Below are 19,479 nucleotides of genomic sequence, written 5' to 3'. Positions count from 1 at the left end.
GTGTGTCTAGGGTCTGCCACCGCAGACCCTGTGCGCGGTCCCGGACCGTAGCGCTGACTACGCAAGTGCCCCCACTTGCCAGTCCCTAAACCTTCCCTTACCTACATATTAGCCACCCCTCTGGTAGGCCCAAGGGCAGGGTGCATTGTAGGCATAAGGTAGGACATGCCCTGATGTGTGTGGCATGTCTTAGTAGTGAATTACAGCCATTTCCGTTCTTCACTATTGAAGGCTACCTGCTCTCCATAGGCCAGAATGGGCTGCCGGGATCACGCCAACGCTGTGACCCCAGTGGACTCAGAGAGCATGGTAGAAGTGTCAAGTTTAGTATGCCTGAACTCAGGATGATAAAATACTTCTTGTAGTCAAGTTTATTTTAATATCCTGGGTTTGTAAATACTACTTTTAGAAAGTTAGTATTTACTGACCTGACCATCTCAGTCCGCCTCTGCTGTGTGTATGTGTTCTGCCTGGCAACAGTAAGGAGCAGGGTTGGGGAATCCCCAGAGACAGGTTGGCTGCCAGGTGGTGGGTAGAGAGGTGACACCTGGATGGGTGGGAGGAGTACACCTTGACTCGTGAATAGACCTGTGCTCTGCCACCACAAAGCCGGCGCCACCCCCTGTGGGGCGGCTGATGTCTCTGCCCAGCTGCTGAAAGGAAAGCGCAGAGTCACCATAACAAAGTGCTCCAGAACTGGACTGAGCCAGGCCTAGGCCCCCTGGCGCTAAAGAACAAAAGAATCATGGTATAAAAGTAGGAGCCTGGCTCCTAAGAAATCAGAATCCTGTTTACCACAAAGAACCTCTACCCGACTAGAAGGAGAAGAAGACGCTGGAGGAGCTGGCCTGCTGCTTGCCTTGCTGAGAAAGGAGAGGAAGAGACTTACTGAAAAGACTTTGCTACTTTGTGCTTGAACATTCTGCAAGGGCTTGATCTGAGCTTGCCCCCTGAACTGAACCCCAGGAACAGTGGGTTCTCTGTGCTTCTTGCTCATCCTCCAATTCGAGCCGTGTGGGCATCCCGCTGGAAAGAGACTGCGCCCCTCATCGCCCCTCCTAGGGCCGTGACACTCAGAAGCTTGCTTGCCTCAAACCCGTGAGAGCCCCGCTCCGTCCAGAGCCGCTCTCTGTCCCCGGGCCAGGCCGCCTGCATCCCTGTCACCGCCTGCTACTGGAGCGCGCTGACCGCGCTATCACCCCTCCCGCCGGAAGCCGTCCGATGACTGTGATCTACGCCGGGTCATCCAGCTGCACTGACCGTGCCCTGCGACCCCGCTTCGCTATCCCCGGACATCTCTGGCCGCGCCGCCCCCGCTGTGGAGACCCTCCTGCACCGCCGTGCTAAAGGGTCGCTGGCCGCGCCTGCCTACGTGCCTACACCTGCTGAGTGAGGACCCAAGAACACGTCTTAAGCCGAGAGTCGCACCGACCTGTGCCGACTCTCCTCATCACGAAAGAAGTTCCAGCATCGGGCTCGGGGCCCGCAACGCCTTATTTCCCCGTTCGCAGGAGTCGATCTCTGTGAGTACTGGAACCACAAGTAACATTTGCAAGAGACTACAAAGTATCCATTTGAAGCGACGAACAACGAACATTTGCCCGCTTTACAACCTGGTGGCATAGCGAAAACGTTATTGGTCTTGTGATAAGTCTGCTGAGATATATATACCTATTTTTACATAAAGAAGCGTATTTTTATATATATCCAAGTCTGGTGTCCGTTTCTGGGGGGATTGATGTATTTACTGTGTGTATGATTGTAAGTGCTTAACCAACAACGCCTGAGGAATCGCCTTGGCTGCTCACGCCACGCACCTAGAGGGTGAGCAAGGGTCATTCGCGAGGGGTTATCCTGCGCCCTGACGTGGAGGAGAGGGTTCCTGCTTGACACAAGGGCAACCTTGCGCCAACCAGAGATCCCCGACTCTAACAGGATGTGAAAGCGATTTCCAACGCTGATGACACCCAGTTGGTTTTTCCATTCAAGGAACAGACAGCAGACGCTTTTAAGAACTTCAAGGGCTGTTTGCGGGACATAGCGCTGTGGATGAATACAAACAAATTAAAGCTCAATGCTGGAAAAACAGAAGTTTTGTTTTTTGGCAAGGGCCCAGCACCAGATCCAGAGTTGTGGTGGCCGCCTGAAATGGGCTCACCACCTGCTCCTGCTAGGCGCATTCATAATTTAGGGGTGAGAAGGGAGGCAGACCTCTCTTTTTCAGCTCAAATACAGCAGGTTTCGTCAAATTGCTTTAGTAAATTAAAAAACCTCCGGAAAGTTCTACACTTTCTACCGGAGGATTGTCGCAAATCAATAGTACATGCCACTGTCATTTCTAGGCTTGACTACGCGAATAGTCTATATCTTGGCCTTCCCAAATATGCCATCGGTCGTCTCCAGATGATACAGAATGCGGCTGCGAGACTGGTTCGGCGTATCCCTTTCCGACACCATGTCTCTCCGCATCTACAGAAGCTCCACTGGCTTACAGTGGAGAAAAGAATTAAATTCAAGGCCATGATACTGGTATATCGGGCCTTTAATGGAAAATGCCCTGGTTACCTGAAGGAAAGACTGTGTCTATATAAGCGAAACCGCGTGCTGTGCTCAAACTCTCAGAACCTGCTGTGCACCCCACGCTTTGCAAAAACTCATCTGGGCGGCAGAGCCTTCACAATTGGTGCAGATTCAATGTGGAATGCCCTACCAGGTTCTCTACGGCAGGCTAATACAGAAGCCGGTTTTAGAAAAGCTTTAAAAACGTGGCTCTTCAGGGCAGATTAATTTGATCTGACATGTCCACCACTCCTCTGGTCGCATTTTTTACCTGCTGTTTTCAGGGCCGGGACACCCCTGTTTGGGGTAGCTGTCGCGCTTTACAAGCCCCCGTATAATTATTATAATTATTATTATGTTTGACACTGTACTGGAATTCGTTTTTGCTGGTTTAGATGCTTCGGGCACTTTGCCACTGCTGATCAGTGCCAAAGTTTGAGTGCTCCCTGGAGAAATTGTGGTTGTAATTAGTTATCCATGATTGGTATATTTGTGTTACCCGTAGATCCCTAGTAAAGTTCACCAAGTGTGCCGGGGCTGGTAACTCAAATGCTACTAGTGGGCTTGCAGCACTGATTGTGCCACCCACACGAGTAGCCCTGAAACGATGTCTCAGGCCAGCCACTGCCGTGCCTGTGCGCAGTTTGTTAACTGCAATATTGACCTGGTCGGTGTCCACACCTACCGGGCCTTACCCTTCCCTTTTCATACACATTAGCCACCCCAATGGTAGTCCCGAGGTAACCCCCTGGGCAGGGTGCAGTGTACATGAGAGGCAGGACATGTACTAAGTGTGGGTAACATGTCCTGGTAGTGAAATACTGTAAAATTCGTCTTTCACTATTGAGGGGCTATCTTGTCCATAGGACAGAATGGGGAAGGCTGTGTATAATGGTTACCTGCTTATCTTCACATAGGAGCGAGATACAGAATCGAAGTCTGGAACCCCTGAACTCAGAATTTGAGAACACATCTTTTAGGACAGATGGTTTTTAAATTCTGTGTTTGAGAATGGCACTTTTAGAAAGTGTCTGTTCTCGTGTTCAACCTTTCTGTGGGCCTCTGCCTGTTTGGGAATTGACCGTCTGGGTTGGGAGTGACAGGATCTGGGGAGGTGTGCGTGATCCATGGGAGGGCAGGATGAGTCAGTGCTAGGTTAAATAGACCTATCTGCACTTGAAGTGGTGGGAGGAGTAGCACCTGGGCCTGAATAGAACTGTGCCTGGCTTCCACAAAGCTGGCTCCACCTCCTGCGGTGCGTCTGAAGAACCTGGCCCACATTTTACAAAGGAAGAAGACGTGCCCTGGCCGAAGGCACTCCAAACTGGTTCAAGCTGGGTACAGGACCTTTCACACATCGAGAACAAAGACTTTTGGGGTATAAATATTACAACCAAAACCCCTAAACTTTAGACTCGTCTAGAATAGACACCTTTGTGATCAAGAGGAATCCCTGCAGAAGAAGATCAGCTGAATAGACTCAGGAGAAGTACTGCCCTTGCTGTGTGTCTGGGGTTGGCCTGCAGTTTACTGTTTCCATTGAGGAGAGGACAAAGGGACTTGCTGTGTGCTGTGTCCCCCTGCTTGAAGACGGACTTTGCTGAGTGCTGTGTCCCTCTGAAGGAAAAAGTCTCCAAGGGCCTGAGTAGAGCTGGCCTCCTGTTTCCGAAGTCCCAGGCACAAAAGGACTTCACCGTGAGCCTCCCTGAACTTCCTTGCTGGGAGTTCCAGTTTGCTAGGAGGGCCTGAAACTGAGTGTGAGGCCTTCCTACCATCGGGAACTGTGCAAGCACAAAAGAGAAGAAGAAGAATCCGTTTCTGACTCGTAAGAACCGCCGACGTCGCAGCTTCACTGGAGACAACATCGTCATCGACATCCTTTTCCGACATATTGTTGTTCAGAGGTCTGGGTGACTCTGCGCCTGCCGCCGCGATCCTCGCTGGCAGTGTTGTACTTTGGACTTTGCGCTGTCTTGACGCCGAGGTAGCTGCGTGGGTGCTTTCTGATTTCTACCACTTATTTTTCATTTTTGCAACAACCGTTATAAAGACACTTTTCATCGAGTAAGCTTGTATGTGGGATACTTTATTTTTCTAAATCGGTGTGGAGTCTGTTTTTTGGTGTTATCACTGCATTACTATGAGTGTTGGTACAAATACTTTACGCATTGCCTTTAGGGATAAGCCTGTCTGCTCGTGCCAAGCTACCGAGGGGGTGAGCAGGGGTTATCTACAAGAGTGTATCCCCCTTACCCTGACTATAAGCAAGGGTCCCTATTTGGTCTAAGGTACCTACCTCAGCCAACTAGAGAACTCCATTTCTAACAATCATCACCACTGAAAAGATGTCTGGTCTGCTCTGCAGGAGGTGTTGATTGTCCCTCTGCAATGTAAAGGGGAGATGCAGGTTAACAATGTGTTCCATGTATGTTGACGCATTGTACATGTTTACATACAGACTGCATGTCTATGTACATTATGACTGTTTTGGAGGAGCTGGATATTTGATGGGCGACAGTGGACATTTTGACTACATGACAGATGTGAGGTTGTACTTGTACATTATCATCTCACAGTTTCCTGCTATGGCAGATGTGATTGGCCAGTTTCTATGCACAAGCGGCACCAGTTGTGTCCTCAGTTCTGTAGTGAAAGTGTTGCACTTTGTACCACATTGTCGTCAATGTTGATGTGCTGTGTTTGCTATGTGTGTGTGCTGCATTGTGGGAGAGTCGCCCCTGCAGCTCTGATTTGGCAGCCCCTTATCCCTTTGAGGCGGTGTGCCTTTGACTTGTGTGCTTTTACGGGGCTGAGATGTTGGCGATTTGGGTCATTTGTGCTCTTGGACGTTTTTTGTACTCTTGTACATGCTTTATCCACAGATGTGTTGTTGACGTCAGGGGTTGTATGTGCAGGTGGATGTGTCAGAGTGTGACCTGCTCCTTTGAGGATGTGATCCACACTGGGCCACATCAGTGTTGTGTCGTGCACCATGTCATGTATTTTGACTGCAGCCATGCTATCGGTCATGCAGTGTCACTTGCATTGTCAGTGTGGCTCTCAGAGCCGCTCCTTTGCTGGATTCAGCACATCTGCATGGGTAGGTTGTGAGATTGGTGATAGGGAGGGGGGCCCCTTTGTGCACATAGTGGACAGGGGCCTACCTTGTGTTTCTATGTGTGCTGCAGTGTGCCAAGGGTATCAGGGACATGTTCCACAATCATTGTGGGTGTGCAGTGTGCTACACTTAATTGTGCATGTGTGCCATTGTGCCCATCTCCCCCCATCCCACCAGTCCCTGGTCGTTACTCACCCTGTTGCTGTTGGGTCAGGTCATATCGAGCTGTGTCCGGACCACCAACTTCTGCACTGTCTCCACACTGATGACTGTGGCCACTATTTCCTCCAGCTCATTCAGCTCCTCCTGTGGCGCAGGACTCCCACCTCTGGTTGCCGTTGCTGCCTTCCGGTTGGCAGCGAGTTTCTGCTTGGTTTGGCTATTCATGTCATGCCAGCACCTATTGACCTCCTCCATTGACCTCCTCGACACTCCGACTGCATTCACGTTGTTCACAATGGACTGCCATATTTCCGTTTGTGTTGCCAATGACACAGTGGAGGGGACGAACAGTTGTTGGTAGTGTTCTATCACCTCCATGACGATGATCCGGTTTTCCTGCGGACTGAATCCCGTCTTCCTCTTCCTCTTCTCCTTGCCCTTCCCCGGCCACGGGGTTCCTGGCTGGTCCTCCGTGGGGCTTGTGGGAATCGAGTTGTCCTCTGCACTCGGTCCGGGTGCATCCATGGTGCTACGCAGTTCCCTTTGCTTTGGGTGTGGTTTTTTTGTTGCTTTTATAGTGCATGACGCGTGGGAATTGCAGGCCTGTGGCTGGTTATCGATGATTTTTGTATCGCGATTTGGGGCATCGCAACTTTTTTTGCGTTCGTGTTTCGCATTTCTTCGGCCTCAAGTTGATTTTATCCCGGTCAATGGCGCGTTATCATGGGACTATGGCATGGTGCCACCGGGTTGAGAATATAACGTTAACACGGTGTTATTTTCTCGCGATAGACTGCAATATGCATAGTTGCGTTAAGCTCATTTTGCTATAATTATCACACGTTCTTGAGAATATACCCCTATGTCTCTACCCATAGCCTAGCCTTTGATTGTAGCCCAAAACAATAACCCTAAATTGACCCTTTCCTAGCCCAAATAGGTTACTTACCCATTCCCTAACCAACAAACACGACCCTATCATTGACCCTAATCAGTACTATGAACCTTATACAAAATTCTAATGATAACCTTCACTATAAAGTTTAACCCACCTCTAAACCTGAATCTAACCCTAATTTGTGCTCACTCCTACACCTTATTATCCGACTTTAGATGAAATGTATTTATGTGATTTTATTTTTCTATAAAATGTTTTTTCAATGATACTTGTACTGGGATGAAACTACCTGATACTTTTTTCAGACATAGCAGAAGTATTGCACAAGCCTTTTCCTAAACCACGAAAACCTTTTGGGTTCAACTTGTATAGCACCACGCTAGTGAGGCAATGCTAAATCAGTTTTAAGTGTACTTTTTAATCTAATCATTATCTAGAAACCCATTTCAGCCCATTTTTTTCATCCTATGCTCTTAATATTTGCTCTTGGTTCTTTTTAATGTTAGTTCTACGGTAATTATGGCACTATAAATTCATCTAAAGTGTCCCAATTCCCGATTACCATCACCCATGTGTTTCTTGGAAGTGTAACCAGTATTTCAAAAAGACCATCTGGATCCTATAACAAGTGAATTTCCACAACACCCTTGACTTGTTAATTAGTCAAATTCTGTGCAAAAGTCGATACATGCAGGCTATTGGACCTGCTCACTGAAGCAGCAATATTATTCCGTAAGACTGCAGTGCAATGATCAGTTGGTGAATGATGCTCTCCAAGCACTAAACTAATGAAGGACACGCGCTGAGACTCAACCACTCAATCCAGCAAGATCTGCTTGTTGAAAAAAAGTTTAATATGACAATACAACACTAGCGAGTTAGTAGGTGTTTTTATGCTTTCATAACTTGCCCCAACTATATCACTTCTCCAGAATTCAGTCATTACTAGATAATAACATACTGGAAAAAGAACGGAGGCCTAACTTTCAAAGCCATTTAAGAATACATTCGTTGGTACACCATGTGAGTACTGAGCTCTCGATGGGTAAGACTGACTTATCAAACTAACAATCTCTTTCATAGAGGGCGTGGTCAAGTCACTGTTTACCACCTTCTCTCCATGGTGACTGTTGAGTACATCTCCTATTTGTTAAGCACCATTCCACTTCATAACTACATATAAGATGGACAAGCATTCTAGCCAACTATTTGGATGCCGTAGTTGTGACCAAATAGGCAAAAACATTTGACATTTGTCTCCAGAATAGTTTAGCATTTTAACTTTTTTTTTTATTCCACTTGTCATCATGTCACTGCTTTTCTTCCTTTTGATAAACATCTTAAAGTCCAGTCTTACCTTTAAACAGCGAGCATCATGGACCTTATCCCTCATGCTTAGCTTGGTCTTTGTATTCAGTATCTATGAGCACACAGCAGTAGTCCACCATTCTGGATAACCTCTCAGAATAATTAATACCCTGCCAGAGATTTGGGTAGGCCAAAACGCCTACAGAGTATAACACATTCGCACCATTCTCCAGTTTATCTCTGCTGCCTACCGGATCCTTAAATATTCAAATTGCAGCATCCCACATCTCTATTACGTCTATTCAGAGAACACTTCCTACTTCACTTCCAGCCCTCCAAGCAATAGAAGTCCTACAGATTAGATTGTTTTCCGCAGCAATACACATATGAGCAATGACCAACCATCCATTCAATGACAACATATTGAACTTCTGTGGCAAATTAATTGGAGTCAGCCCTGATTATCACTCCTTTGAGAGGATGATACGTGTTTCATACCTTAAGGAAATCTGCCTTTAAACTGTAGTGTGTCGAGTGAGTAATTTAGAATTTACTCCTCCCACCAATGCAAAATTATAGGAGTTATGCAATATAGTGCACACATTTATCAGCAGCATAATTCGGGAGGTCAAAGGAAATTAACAATGTCAGGTATGCCCCACATAAAGTTTCCAAGCTGAGGTGAATGGCTCATGTGGAGCAATTATCTCAACAGATAGCAACATATCAGTCCTAATCCATGTGACCAACCACTCATAAATAAGGTTGATTCTTCATTTCCTTCTATGCCGAGCGTGGAAAAACTCTGAACTGCTTTATAAAAAATCGGTCCCACTGCTATTTTTCTTGGAACACTGCAGCATCGACTCTTTTCATTTAGTCATCATCTGGCTCTGGCACACGCTCAAGCAATTTCATATAGTCAGTACAGTCAAATTAAATGTGCTACTTTGAAATCGCCACTTTCTTGGCTGAACAGTGGCTATTCTTTCTTTAAATGTTACAATATACGGGGGCTGAAATGGGAAATGGGAAATGGTGAATGTCTGCCTAATGGGAACATTACATCAATTTTCTACAGAAGAATGCTGCATCAAAGCTAAAGAATCATGGGAAATTAATTCCAGATAGATCAAAAAGCCAAGGCCAGAGGACACCTTCTTACCAGTATACATCAGCAGCTGGAGTAAGGCAGTTGGCCAGGTCTCCCTCAGGAAGTTGAACGGAATACCCATGCTTGTTAGTCATCTTGTAAGTGAATTCCTCAAAATCCACTTTCCTGTATATCTGCAGTCCATAATCTGTCAAAAAAGTTACAATATGAATATTTATTGCTCGTAATTTTGCACTTAAATGTATAGATGAACCCTGTAATGATTCATGGGTCCTGTAATCCTGACCCTCACATACTCCAGAATTAATGAACTGCCTTTGACCTAGAGATACCACTCTAAGGACTGCAAATCCTTAGCAAAATTGTTCAATCATGACAGCAGAAAATGGTTTATGAAAGAGCTTGGATTCCTCCATCATTTCTCCTCTCTAGTATCTTCACATAAAGTACCTTAAGAAATCTCAGTAATTTGTCATCTAGGAGTGTGTGCTCCAAATCAGCCACAGGCAGCAACCAACACAATAAATAAAATCTCATATCATCCCAACACAGGAGACCAGGTTTAGTGCTGTTCTCCAGACAGCATACGGATCTTTTTTGGGTTGGTGTTTCTAAACTTGTGGACTATTTCAAGATCGTGAGTATGTCATTAAATTGTAAAGGATGAATGCTTCTTTACATTTAAAATCTCTCAAAATGTTTTACACATGAATTTTTAGCCCCACAGGAGGAGTATACCACGACAAATTCCCCTCAACTAGTCTTTCCCCAAATATAACCAGTCAGGCTATGTCCACTCCAACAATGGGAATGATTCCAGAAACAATGGTGATTTCGACAACAGTGAGTAAAGCATTATAACACGAGAAAAAAATCAGTAAACAAAGTCACCGACAGAACACTCAACAACAGATGACAGATAAAGAACAAGTAGACTGACATACTATATTCAGTTTGCATTGCAAACAGGACCTCATTTACAAGAACTGATGCATCTCTGCTTTGCGTAATCGATGCATCAAAATGATTCACTATGCTATGTCAGCTATGAAATCACATGAGTATTCACAAATAGGAAATCCATGGTAAGTACATGCTCTCATACATTCCTGCAGTGTAGCACGGTTGGAAGTTGTGTAGAGGTGTGCATGATATGTGTGAAAAACAGAACCCTTGGTCACATAAAAGCGCAAAGTGCATGCAAAACAAGACAACAAGGCAGAGTGCAGTGGTGTACTGTGTGAAAGGCAGGCTGCAGGATCATAATGAATTCATGAGCAAACCCACTTCACCTTCACAGGAGCTGTTGACTGAGACCTGGTTACAGGAGATGCAGGCACCCTGGGGACTGCGTGCAACATGTACAGTTGTGTTGTCAATATATCAAAATACTATCAGTATAGGCATTGTGAAAAAGAAAGCTAATCACCAAGGAAGAGGTGGACTGTACCTCATATCACACGTGCGGGAATGGAAGGGCCAGTGAGCTGTGTAACTGTGTTGCAACATGTGTCACGACACAACATGTCAGCCCTGTCACACAGTGGTTGTGTGAACAATGCAGAGATAATGCCATCTGAAAGGCAACAACATGGCAACTTGGCCTCTGAACCTACGAGGAAAAGATGTCTTAAGCATCAATGTTGACCTGACAGGGAATTAGTAGGAAGTCTTAATGTCAATCAGATTACTAATGTCACTATCTAACATAGATTAACAACAACATTTAACTATTTCATTGCAGAGAATGAACCAACTACTCTTGACCCGCTGTCTGTCAAGGATGGGGATCCTGCTGACGATGACAGCCTGACAAACCTCAACCAAGACACCCTCTAGGAAATCCTGCACTTCATTCAGACACCATATCTGGTTGCAAAAAGGGCCGACAGAATCGCACCGACTTGAGAGTATCCACCTATCACCCAACAAACACCAACAGCCAGCCCACCCCAGCCCTGGAGTCCAAGGAGCCCCAAGTTGAATTCCAACATTGTGCGGCAGGAGTTCAGCGGGAGCTGGTAGATGTGGTGCGGGCGGAGATGGAGACCATGGCAGGCATCCTAGAGGGAGTCAGTAGGTGCCTCAGTCCCAATAAGGACAACTCGGAGGCCATAGGTCGCACCTAACTTCTGCTTCTTGGCTTGGAACCGTCCCTGGCTGACATCGCTGGTGTCCAAACTACTAATCAATGAAGTAAGGTATGTATTCTTCTCTGGGCTTATCCAATAGCTTTCATCCAAATTCTAATGAATGGTTGGGGCTGACTTACACAAGCTTGTGGCTAATAAGATATAAGAATAGTAGAAATACAATAGTGCTACCAGATTTTGAATAAAGGAGCCGGCCAGCCTAAATTATAAATTGTTTCTTGGAGTACATGGTGCGTGCATAAATGGATGCTTTAAGGAATAGTCCTCACATTTCAAGTGTCTTCGGTTTGAAAGCACCAGAGAGTGCTGTTGTGTTAAATCTGACTCAACATAAACTACAGTACTACCTCTCAGAAGAGTCCTCAGGCAACATCCAACCAGCTCAACAAAAATGAATGTGCTATTTAATGTTTATCTAGATCCAATGTGTGATAATTTAATGACATAAGTTAGGTTCCCAGGTGTGTGCTGATGATACCCAGCTTTATTGTGGCTGTAAAATGAGCCTGTCCTGGAGGTCAAATATAAACAAATTAATCTTTGACAATTTCTATTGCTGTTCATAAACTTTAGAAAAAACTTTCTAACGCCTATACAATTGACATTTAATCCATTGTCTATTGTAATTGCAAGGAGAGCACTCACACCGTCCTATCCATGGTGTCCGTTCAAGGCCACAAAACTAGGTAAGTTAGTAAAGTTTAAAATATGGGGTTTTCCCAAGATAGCCTAATATACCGCAAACTTACCCCACTACTTGAGAATGAATGTCGCACATTAGTGCTGGCCTGTGAGTCTGTTCCGATGTGCGAACTGCAGTTCAGCTCCCCTTCTCCATGCAGGGTAATGTAAACTCCTGCAATTCTAAACTAGCCAATTGTGTGACTTACGTTGAAAAAGATTAAATGGGTCTGATTTTGTGAGATCCCTTGGGATGCAGCAATTTCTCATTTCCCACTCTCAGTATTTATTTTTTTGTCTGAAAGTCACTTTTGTCACTTATGCTGCTTATTCAATTATCTTTACATGCATTACATATTGGTGGCAGGGTCTCACATGTAGGAGAGTTAGGCGGGCAGAGTGCAGCATGGCTGTAAATTTCCAAACAGCAGAACTTGGAAACAAAAAAGAGCCATATCTTGCCCACTGTCTGCCTAAACTGCACTGTCTGAAAATAAAGCACTAACTCCAAGGACGTAATTTAGGGATCACCAGGGGTCTCAGTAGTGACCCCTGGCTCTGCCTTTGCGAACCCTGGCCTCAAAGGTGGCAAAATCAGTGCCTGTAACATAGCCGGTTGGTGCTCCACTCTTCTTGTTTTATGCCAATTTGTTTTACACTGATAGTGACTAATATTACATTCACCATTATTATAATAAAAATGTAGTATATTTAGCTGGAATATGCCCTTCCTTGGCAGCTGAGGTAAGTAAAAAAAATGCTTTTAAATGTAAGTTGTGCGCGTGCTTGTGAGTGAGACCGTGATTTGTGAGGAAGTGTGTGTGTGTGAATGTGTGTGTGCGTGTGTAAGTATGTGTATGTGAGTGTCAATGAAGGTCAAAGAGCATGTGATGTTACTTCTACTGCCCCGGGAATTTTGGAGAATTGATGTCCATGACTATCTCAAAAAACTTCTGGTTAAATGAATTTACTTTACACACTGCAGGCACATAAATAAAGGTGTTCCACTGTGCACTGTGCGAGAAAGAACCATCATGATACGTTCCTGCCTGCTTTGCATTGCTATGTGCCGGTGAAGAGGTGTGCCTTAGAGGTTTTCACTGGAGGTGAGTGAGCTGGAGTTGTGGATGCAAATTGGCAGTGTGTTCCAGAGACTACGGGTGTGGCCAAAAGACCGTCCCCTGCCTATGTACTTGGTGGTGTTAAAGGCCAAGCTGTAGGTTGTCAATTCAGGATGTACCACTGAGCCATTTAAATTCCTAATTAGCTAAGCAATTAATGTACTTATTAAAACAGTGATGTGTGGCTAGCAGAAATTGTGAGTGTGCATAACTGCAAAGATTTTGAACTCCTTCTTACTCTGAATGCTTTTTTTTCTATGAAGGCACATTTGTCTTGCCTCTTCTTCCCTCCTCTGATTTCAGTAAGAAGGCTGTGCACCACCCGCACAACCCCGGAGCGCCGCTTTTCTTTTATTTCATCGCCTTTCATACCTTTTTTCGCCTTAAACAATGTTACTCCAGGGCTGTCAACATCATATGCAGGGCACAAAATCCAGCCCTATCTCAATCAAACACTGGGAAGGAAAGCACTCAAAAACATTGTATGGGCCAGATTAGTGCCCCTCCCAATCAAAGAACTAAATCCTGGGTGGAAGTCCCTTGAACACAAAATCAGATGTAGAATCTGCAATTTCAAACATGAATCTCTGCTACACTTGATTTGTTGCTGTCCCGGTATGCTTCAGCCCCGTCAGATCCTTCTAAAACAAATATGGCTGCGTAACGAGGTCCGGACTGTAAAAGAAGCTGCCTCGGTACTCTTTTCCTGTACTCTACCACCAGACTTGGCCAGGTTTGGAAGATACATGGCCAAGCTACGACTTAGACTTTTGGTTGAAGAGGGGCCAGGCAACACGAAAGACAATCTGGTTTATTAGATAATTAGTCTCCAGTATCCAGCCGGTGAAGATGTTCTTTTTAACTATTAAACTATAGAACTTGTATTAAATCTGCTAAAAGGTTGCACTGGCAATCTCTTGCCGTTTCACTAATGTATATAATCCATCTTTTTATCATATTTTGATAATGTAAACGCATTTTATGAATGGTTCCTTTAACTCTCTTTTAAATTGTTTGTAAGTCATATTGCAAATGGTTTTAAGTAATTGCGCAATACAAATTAAAAAAAATTCATTCATTTTCGCCTTTTGTCCACAAAACTGGAGAAGGCTCTAACGTTTCTCCGAAGCTCATAAATCAATGACTTGTACTTATTTAAGCAATTGGATTTCTCTCTGTGCTTAACTATAATCACTGTATATTATTATTGACTTCACTGAGAGGATTTATGTACTTTGTAAGATCAATAAACATTACCATTCTCAGCTCTTCCATTCCATTATTACATCTTTGTAGCAACATCTCTCTTTTCTGCCAGACTAAAGTGAAAATGGCTTAACAGAACATCAATAAAACACTTCCTACCTAGACTCCGCTGCGCCCTTGTCCATCATCAATGTTTAGACCCTAGTGAGCACCATGACGTCACTCATGCTTGCTGCTCAGCCCTTCTGAGCCTCAGTTTTTCTGATTTCATCTTTTGAAACACTCTCGGTGAATATTACAAAGGATTCTCCCTTAGAAACTGGTCTGCAAAAAGTACTTCAAAAACCTTACAAAAGCTATCAACTAACACGTTTTGAAAGTTGTTAAAATTACTTTTCAAGTGAATCGAGACAAGCCTTTGTGTAAACTCTTAAATTATTTCTTCGACTTGATAGATCCTGGCATCTTTACCCTCACTGTACAGAGTTTAAACTGTCCAAAGTTGGCAGTACATATTCATTCAGTTCGTCTCAGGCAGGTGTTTGCCACGATGCCAGTGATGATGAAGTCGTGAACCCTGACCCGGTCTATGAGCAGCATTCCACACCACTGGTCACCATATATTTCTTGACTACCTGGAGGTTGCATTGAGGGACAGGCGTGAAACTGAATTTTACCATTTCTAACAGGCAGATATAAACAATGTACTTCTGCTCTGTTGTTCGATTTCCATTCTCACTTTGGGGCTGATTCCGTCAGTCCGACAATCAGGCAGAAACTTGAACCAAACAACCTCTTGTCGTCGGTTCCAGACCTGCAAGTAGGATGCGACCGAACATATACCTTTCAATGGGAGCATGCATTCTGACCGGCATGAATGCTCGCATTGAAAGAGCGGCCTTCTGCGATGCTTAGAGCTTCCCAGATGCCCCAATGAGAGGGACACAAAATACATAAAGTTGGTGGGTGATAAAGAGCGCATTATCCATGCTCGGGTGCGGGCCAGATGATCTCGCAATAGAGTAGCCCCAGCTCCTGCTGTGAGCAGCGGCTGATTCCCCCATCCCTGACTGGTTTCTGAGCACAGATTTTTATTCATTTTCACTAAATATCTCCCTCAGTACAGGGACAGCTGCATTTGTTGTCAGAAAGGTTTAGGGTGCCTTCTTAGTGGTTTTGTCATGCATGTTTTTGCACTTCTTCTTTTTGCTAAACATATGTATGCCACCTTCACACAGCTGCAGAGTTAAATGTATTTTCCACATGTTTGCAAAAAAAAAACCGGAAGATTTGTGAAATCACTTTCACTGAGGCCAGACTTATTGGTTTTTGCTTACGAGAACTATGATATGTTTGTATTTAACCACCACAATTTTGATTTACAGCAACTCATTTATTAAACTATTCTCTTGAGCAGCAAGTCTAGTTGTATAGAGGCCATAGATAACGGATTTATGTCATAAAAACAACATGATAGGACCATTTTTAATTAGCATTCATCTTCACATCGACAGTTTTTCATTGAGAAATAATCTGATGCAGGATAATTTCAGGGACACGAGGGCATATACAATAGCGTTTGACTTAAAAATAAAATGTTGATGGGACATTATTGTTTGCAATGAGTTATAGTGCTTATGCATTTACACATGTGGGGACGGAGTTATTTAGCGTCCGCTGCCAGGGCCGGACTGTGAACTGCAACCGGCCCTGGCACACTGCTCAGCCGGCCCCCTGGGGGAAAGAGGGGTACGGCAGAGCTGTTTGCTAGGGCCGGATTTAGCTGATTATGTTACAGGGGGCCGATGTCGCCGGCCCCGATAACGAAAGCCCCTCCCCCCCCCTCCCGGACCTAGAACCGGCCCCCACCCTAGCGGCCCACCGGGGAAACGCCCAGTACCCGCTACTGCCAGTCCGGCACTGCCTGCTGCTAGGAGCACTGTGTAGGAAGTGATAGAAGCCAACTCGAGAGGGATAAACACTAATCACTCGTTCCATTCTCAAAGGCTACAAACACCGATAAATGGTGTTTATTAGTTTGTCATCAGTAATTCCAAACATGCCACGGTGTAACCACTACAGGGCTGTGTTGATTTACACACAAAAGACTCCCCCCTTCTTTCTTCAACTTGCTCTCCTCCAAACCGCATCTCTTAATGTAATTTCATGTACATTTTTCACGTAATGACTTACTATTCTGTTACTTTATTTTATCTTCACCTCCTTTAATTGGTTAAAAATCCTCAAGCATTTTTAGTTTCAACGAAAATACTTACACCTTATTAACGAGACTCTTTAACTCCAACAGAATTACTTTATTTTTTTATGAAGTGCAACTCGGGAACACGCTCACTTGCTTTTTCATTTACACTTTTGCCACTACAGCAGAGCTGTTCACGTTCTCATGAAAATATATGCAGTGGAACTCGGAACGCGCTCTGGTACCACTATACTGAAAAATGTCATTTGCCAAAAATGTTTATCTTGCGAAATGCCATATTTCCCTCTGTGACAATTTTTGGCAACCTGATCACTTGTTTAATTAATTTTTACTATAATTTCTGTTAACACGACCCTGTGCATGCAACCTCAATCAAACCAGGTCTCTCCTATACTTTAAACATAAACCACGTTCTGCTCCTTCCTAGGAGCTTCTACTGACATTTTAGTGGCTTGTCAATCACAGCACTACGCATCTATATACAACACTATGGGGCATATCTACAAGCCCCTATCACCACAGGAATGTCACTTTTTGGGACATTTCCGTAGCGATAGGGGCCTTGCCTTATGTACATGGCAGTGTTAAGCCACTTAACGTGGCTTAACGCTGCCTTGTACATAAGGAACCCTGTCACGCTATGTTAAGCGTGAAAGGGGCGTGCTTTGGGTGTTGTGGTGGACGAGCCACCGCAACACCCATTGTATTTGACGCTGCCCGCTATGTACAAGGGTGGCGCACACAGGAGGCAGCACCAAAATTAAGACCAGGAAAACCCTGGTCTAAAGTTGGCGAAACGAGGAAAAATGCATTATTTCTCCTAGTTTTTGCTTTTTCCATGTGTGCTGCCTTGTGCAGAGCACATGGAAAAAAGAAAATGCCATGGTTTGTTTATGTACAGGAAGGTCTCCCTGTACAGAAACAAACCTTTTAAAAAAAAAACCCCATTTTGTAACTTTCATGTGTGCTGCATGATGCAGCACACATGAAAGTTACAAAACGGCATTTTAGGATTGTTTATGTGCAGGAAAGGACACCTTCTTACACATAATCAATCCTCCCCTGCACACAGACACCCTTGCACTCTGATGCAAGTGTGCCTGCGTTGGCGCTAAGTTGTTAAACTCAGCGCCATCGCAGGGGGAAACGCAAGGCTGCACCACATTCTTGTAAATATGGTGCAGCCTTGTGTTTCCGACGTGGCAGAGCGTGTCGTTAAGCCCAGGAGGCTAACGACACGCTCCACCACTTCTATTGTACATATCGTCCTATGATTATTATAAATTAACAACATGGTTTCTAACGATAACGCCGCCAAAGTCACGCTTCATGTGAAGCCCCAGACCGGACCGTTTCAGTGAGTGGAACCTGCCTCTTAAATTGACTTAGCAAATTGACTTTCTGAGCCTCTAACATGTTGTGCCATCTTTTAGTGTTCTCAGGCAAATCAGGCAGTGTTACCAAATGGTTGCACATCTCAATCATCACTTTAGGAAATACTTTAAACAATAATAAAAAAGTGAGTTTTATCTCATCAAAAAACCTTTAGCCCCTTCTATTTCTGTGAATTTTAATAAATGGATTGTTTCGACTGGCTGTTTACAAAGCTTTATGCAGCAGGGTTGAGTAAATTATGCAGCAGAAAAAAGAAAAATTGCAATATTGAAAGTACAATTAGTGGTATCTCAGGTGCTATGGTATATATTTAGCAACCACTCACACACAAATGACCATAATGGTTTCATGACAAGTACTTCTCAAAGCAGTGCTATTAGTATCAACGCTTCCACGTTGAAGAACAGTAGATGTGGCAGCACCCAGGAAAATGTGCTCCATGGCTAAATACTTATAAGGTCCCGAAGGCGAGACCGATTGCATTGCAAATGCTTGTTCTGTACTTCACTTGAATAAACCAGAGAAGGCCTTTCTGCGCTGCCTGTAGCAGTTTGTATTTTACACTAGTGGGGGAACTGATCTACATGTATAAATGACCTTGCATGGTTCTTTATCAGAGGAACTAGAGAACTGAAACAGCAGCAGCTTCCGAATGCTTCCGGCAATCTGAAAAAAAAACATTTTTTGCAGTGCAGTGTAAAAAATACAGGATTTGAACATGAGTAAACTCCCATTGTACCATTGACTACCATTTATGAAAAAGACACAAAGGATAACAGTAAATGGGGTGGGACAAGGCAGATGTGTCAGTTTCCAAATGGATGCTGATAGACGGGTCTCGTTCTTCAAGTCTAACAAGCATTGGCATAGCCAATAGGTCTCGCTTTTGAGACCTTATGTGTTTATCCTGAAGTTTTGGCTTCATGTTTAGACATTCCATTTTTTGGGCAGAGGAGCACCAGGGGGATTGGGGCATTCTTTCCAAATGCAAAAATCCAGTGTGTTTACGAACATCAGAGATCTACGGGTCCAAGAGTCCACTGGGGTGCGATGCGCGGGGGTCAGGATGAAAAGTTGATGTTTTCAAAGAAACATTATGATTCTCCAGTGCAAAAGTCAATTAAGACATTAAATTGTGAGGTGTAAGTAAATGCAGGGGAAAATGATAGTAACAACTTTAGAGTAAAACCATCACAGTGAAAGAGTTTAAACTGAACACAGTCCTAGAAACCAGCACAGAGGTTTCTGGCAGAGCTGCCTGGTGTGCATGTTTTATGCTGCTGTTCCTCCCGCTGCTGCCACCATCACAATGAGACCAGGCAGGAGGCCGCCTCCCACAGGCAGGCGGAGGGATTCCACTGGCACTACTGTAAACACAATAGAGACAGGAGGGCGGGTCGTGCGGAAACACCATTGCCGACCTACAATCACAGAGGCAGCATCAAACGCGGCAGCCATCTTGTAGCGCAAAGGTGAACCGTTAATTACTGGGCAACTGGTCCGTCCAAAACAACGAAACGAGTCTAAATCGCACAAAATTTGA

General features: G+C 44.6%; 1 protein-coding gene across 1 annotated transcript in view; it reads right to left on the bottom strand.

Annotated features, from left to right (window-relative positions):
* LOC146834616 (atrial natriuretic peptide receptor 1-like) overlaps window positions 1-19,479 on the bottom strand; it is a 961,499-nt gene that overhangs the window by 545,124 nt on the left and 396,896 nt on the right. Inside the window, exon 14 of the mRNA XM_085602083.1 lies at window positions 9,321-9,346. Coding sequence (XP_085458209.1) covers window positions 9,321-9,346 — 26 coding nt within the window. The remainder of the gene's footprint in view (window positions 1-9,320; window positions 9,347-19,479) is intronic.

Source organism: Triturus cristatus, chromosome 4_2 (assembly GCF_964204655.1).
Source record: "Triturus cristatus chromosome 4_2, aTriCri1.1, whole genome shotgun sequence".
Lineage (NCBI taxonomy): Eukaryota > Metazoa > Chordata > Amphibia > Caudata > Salamandridae > Triturus > Triturus cristatus.
Note: the sequence above shows the minus strand (reverse complement) of the source record. Positions and strands in the feature narration are given on the sequence as shown.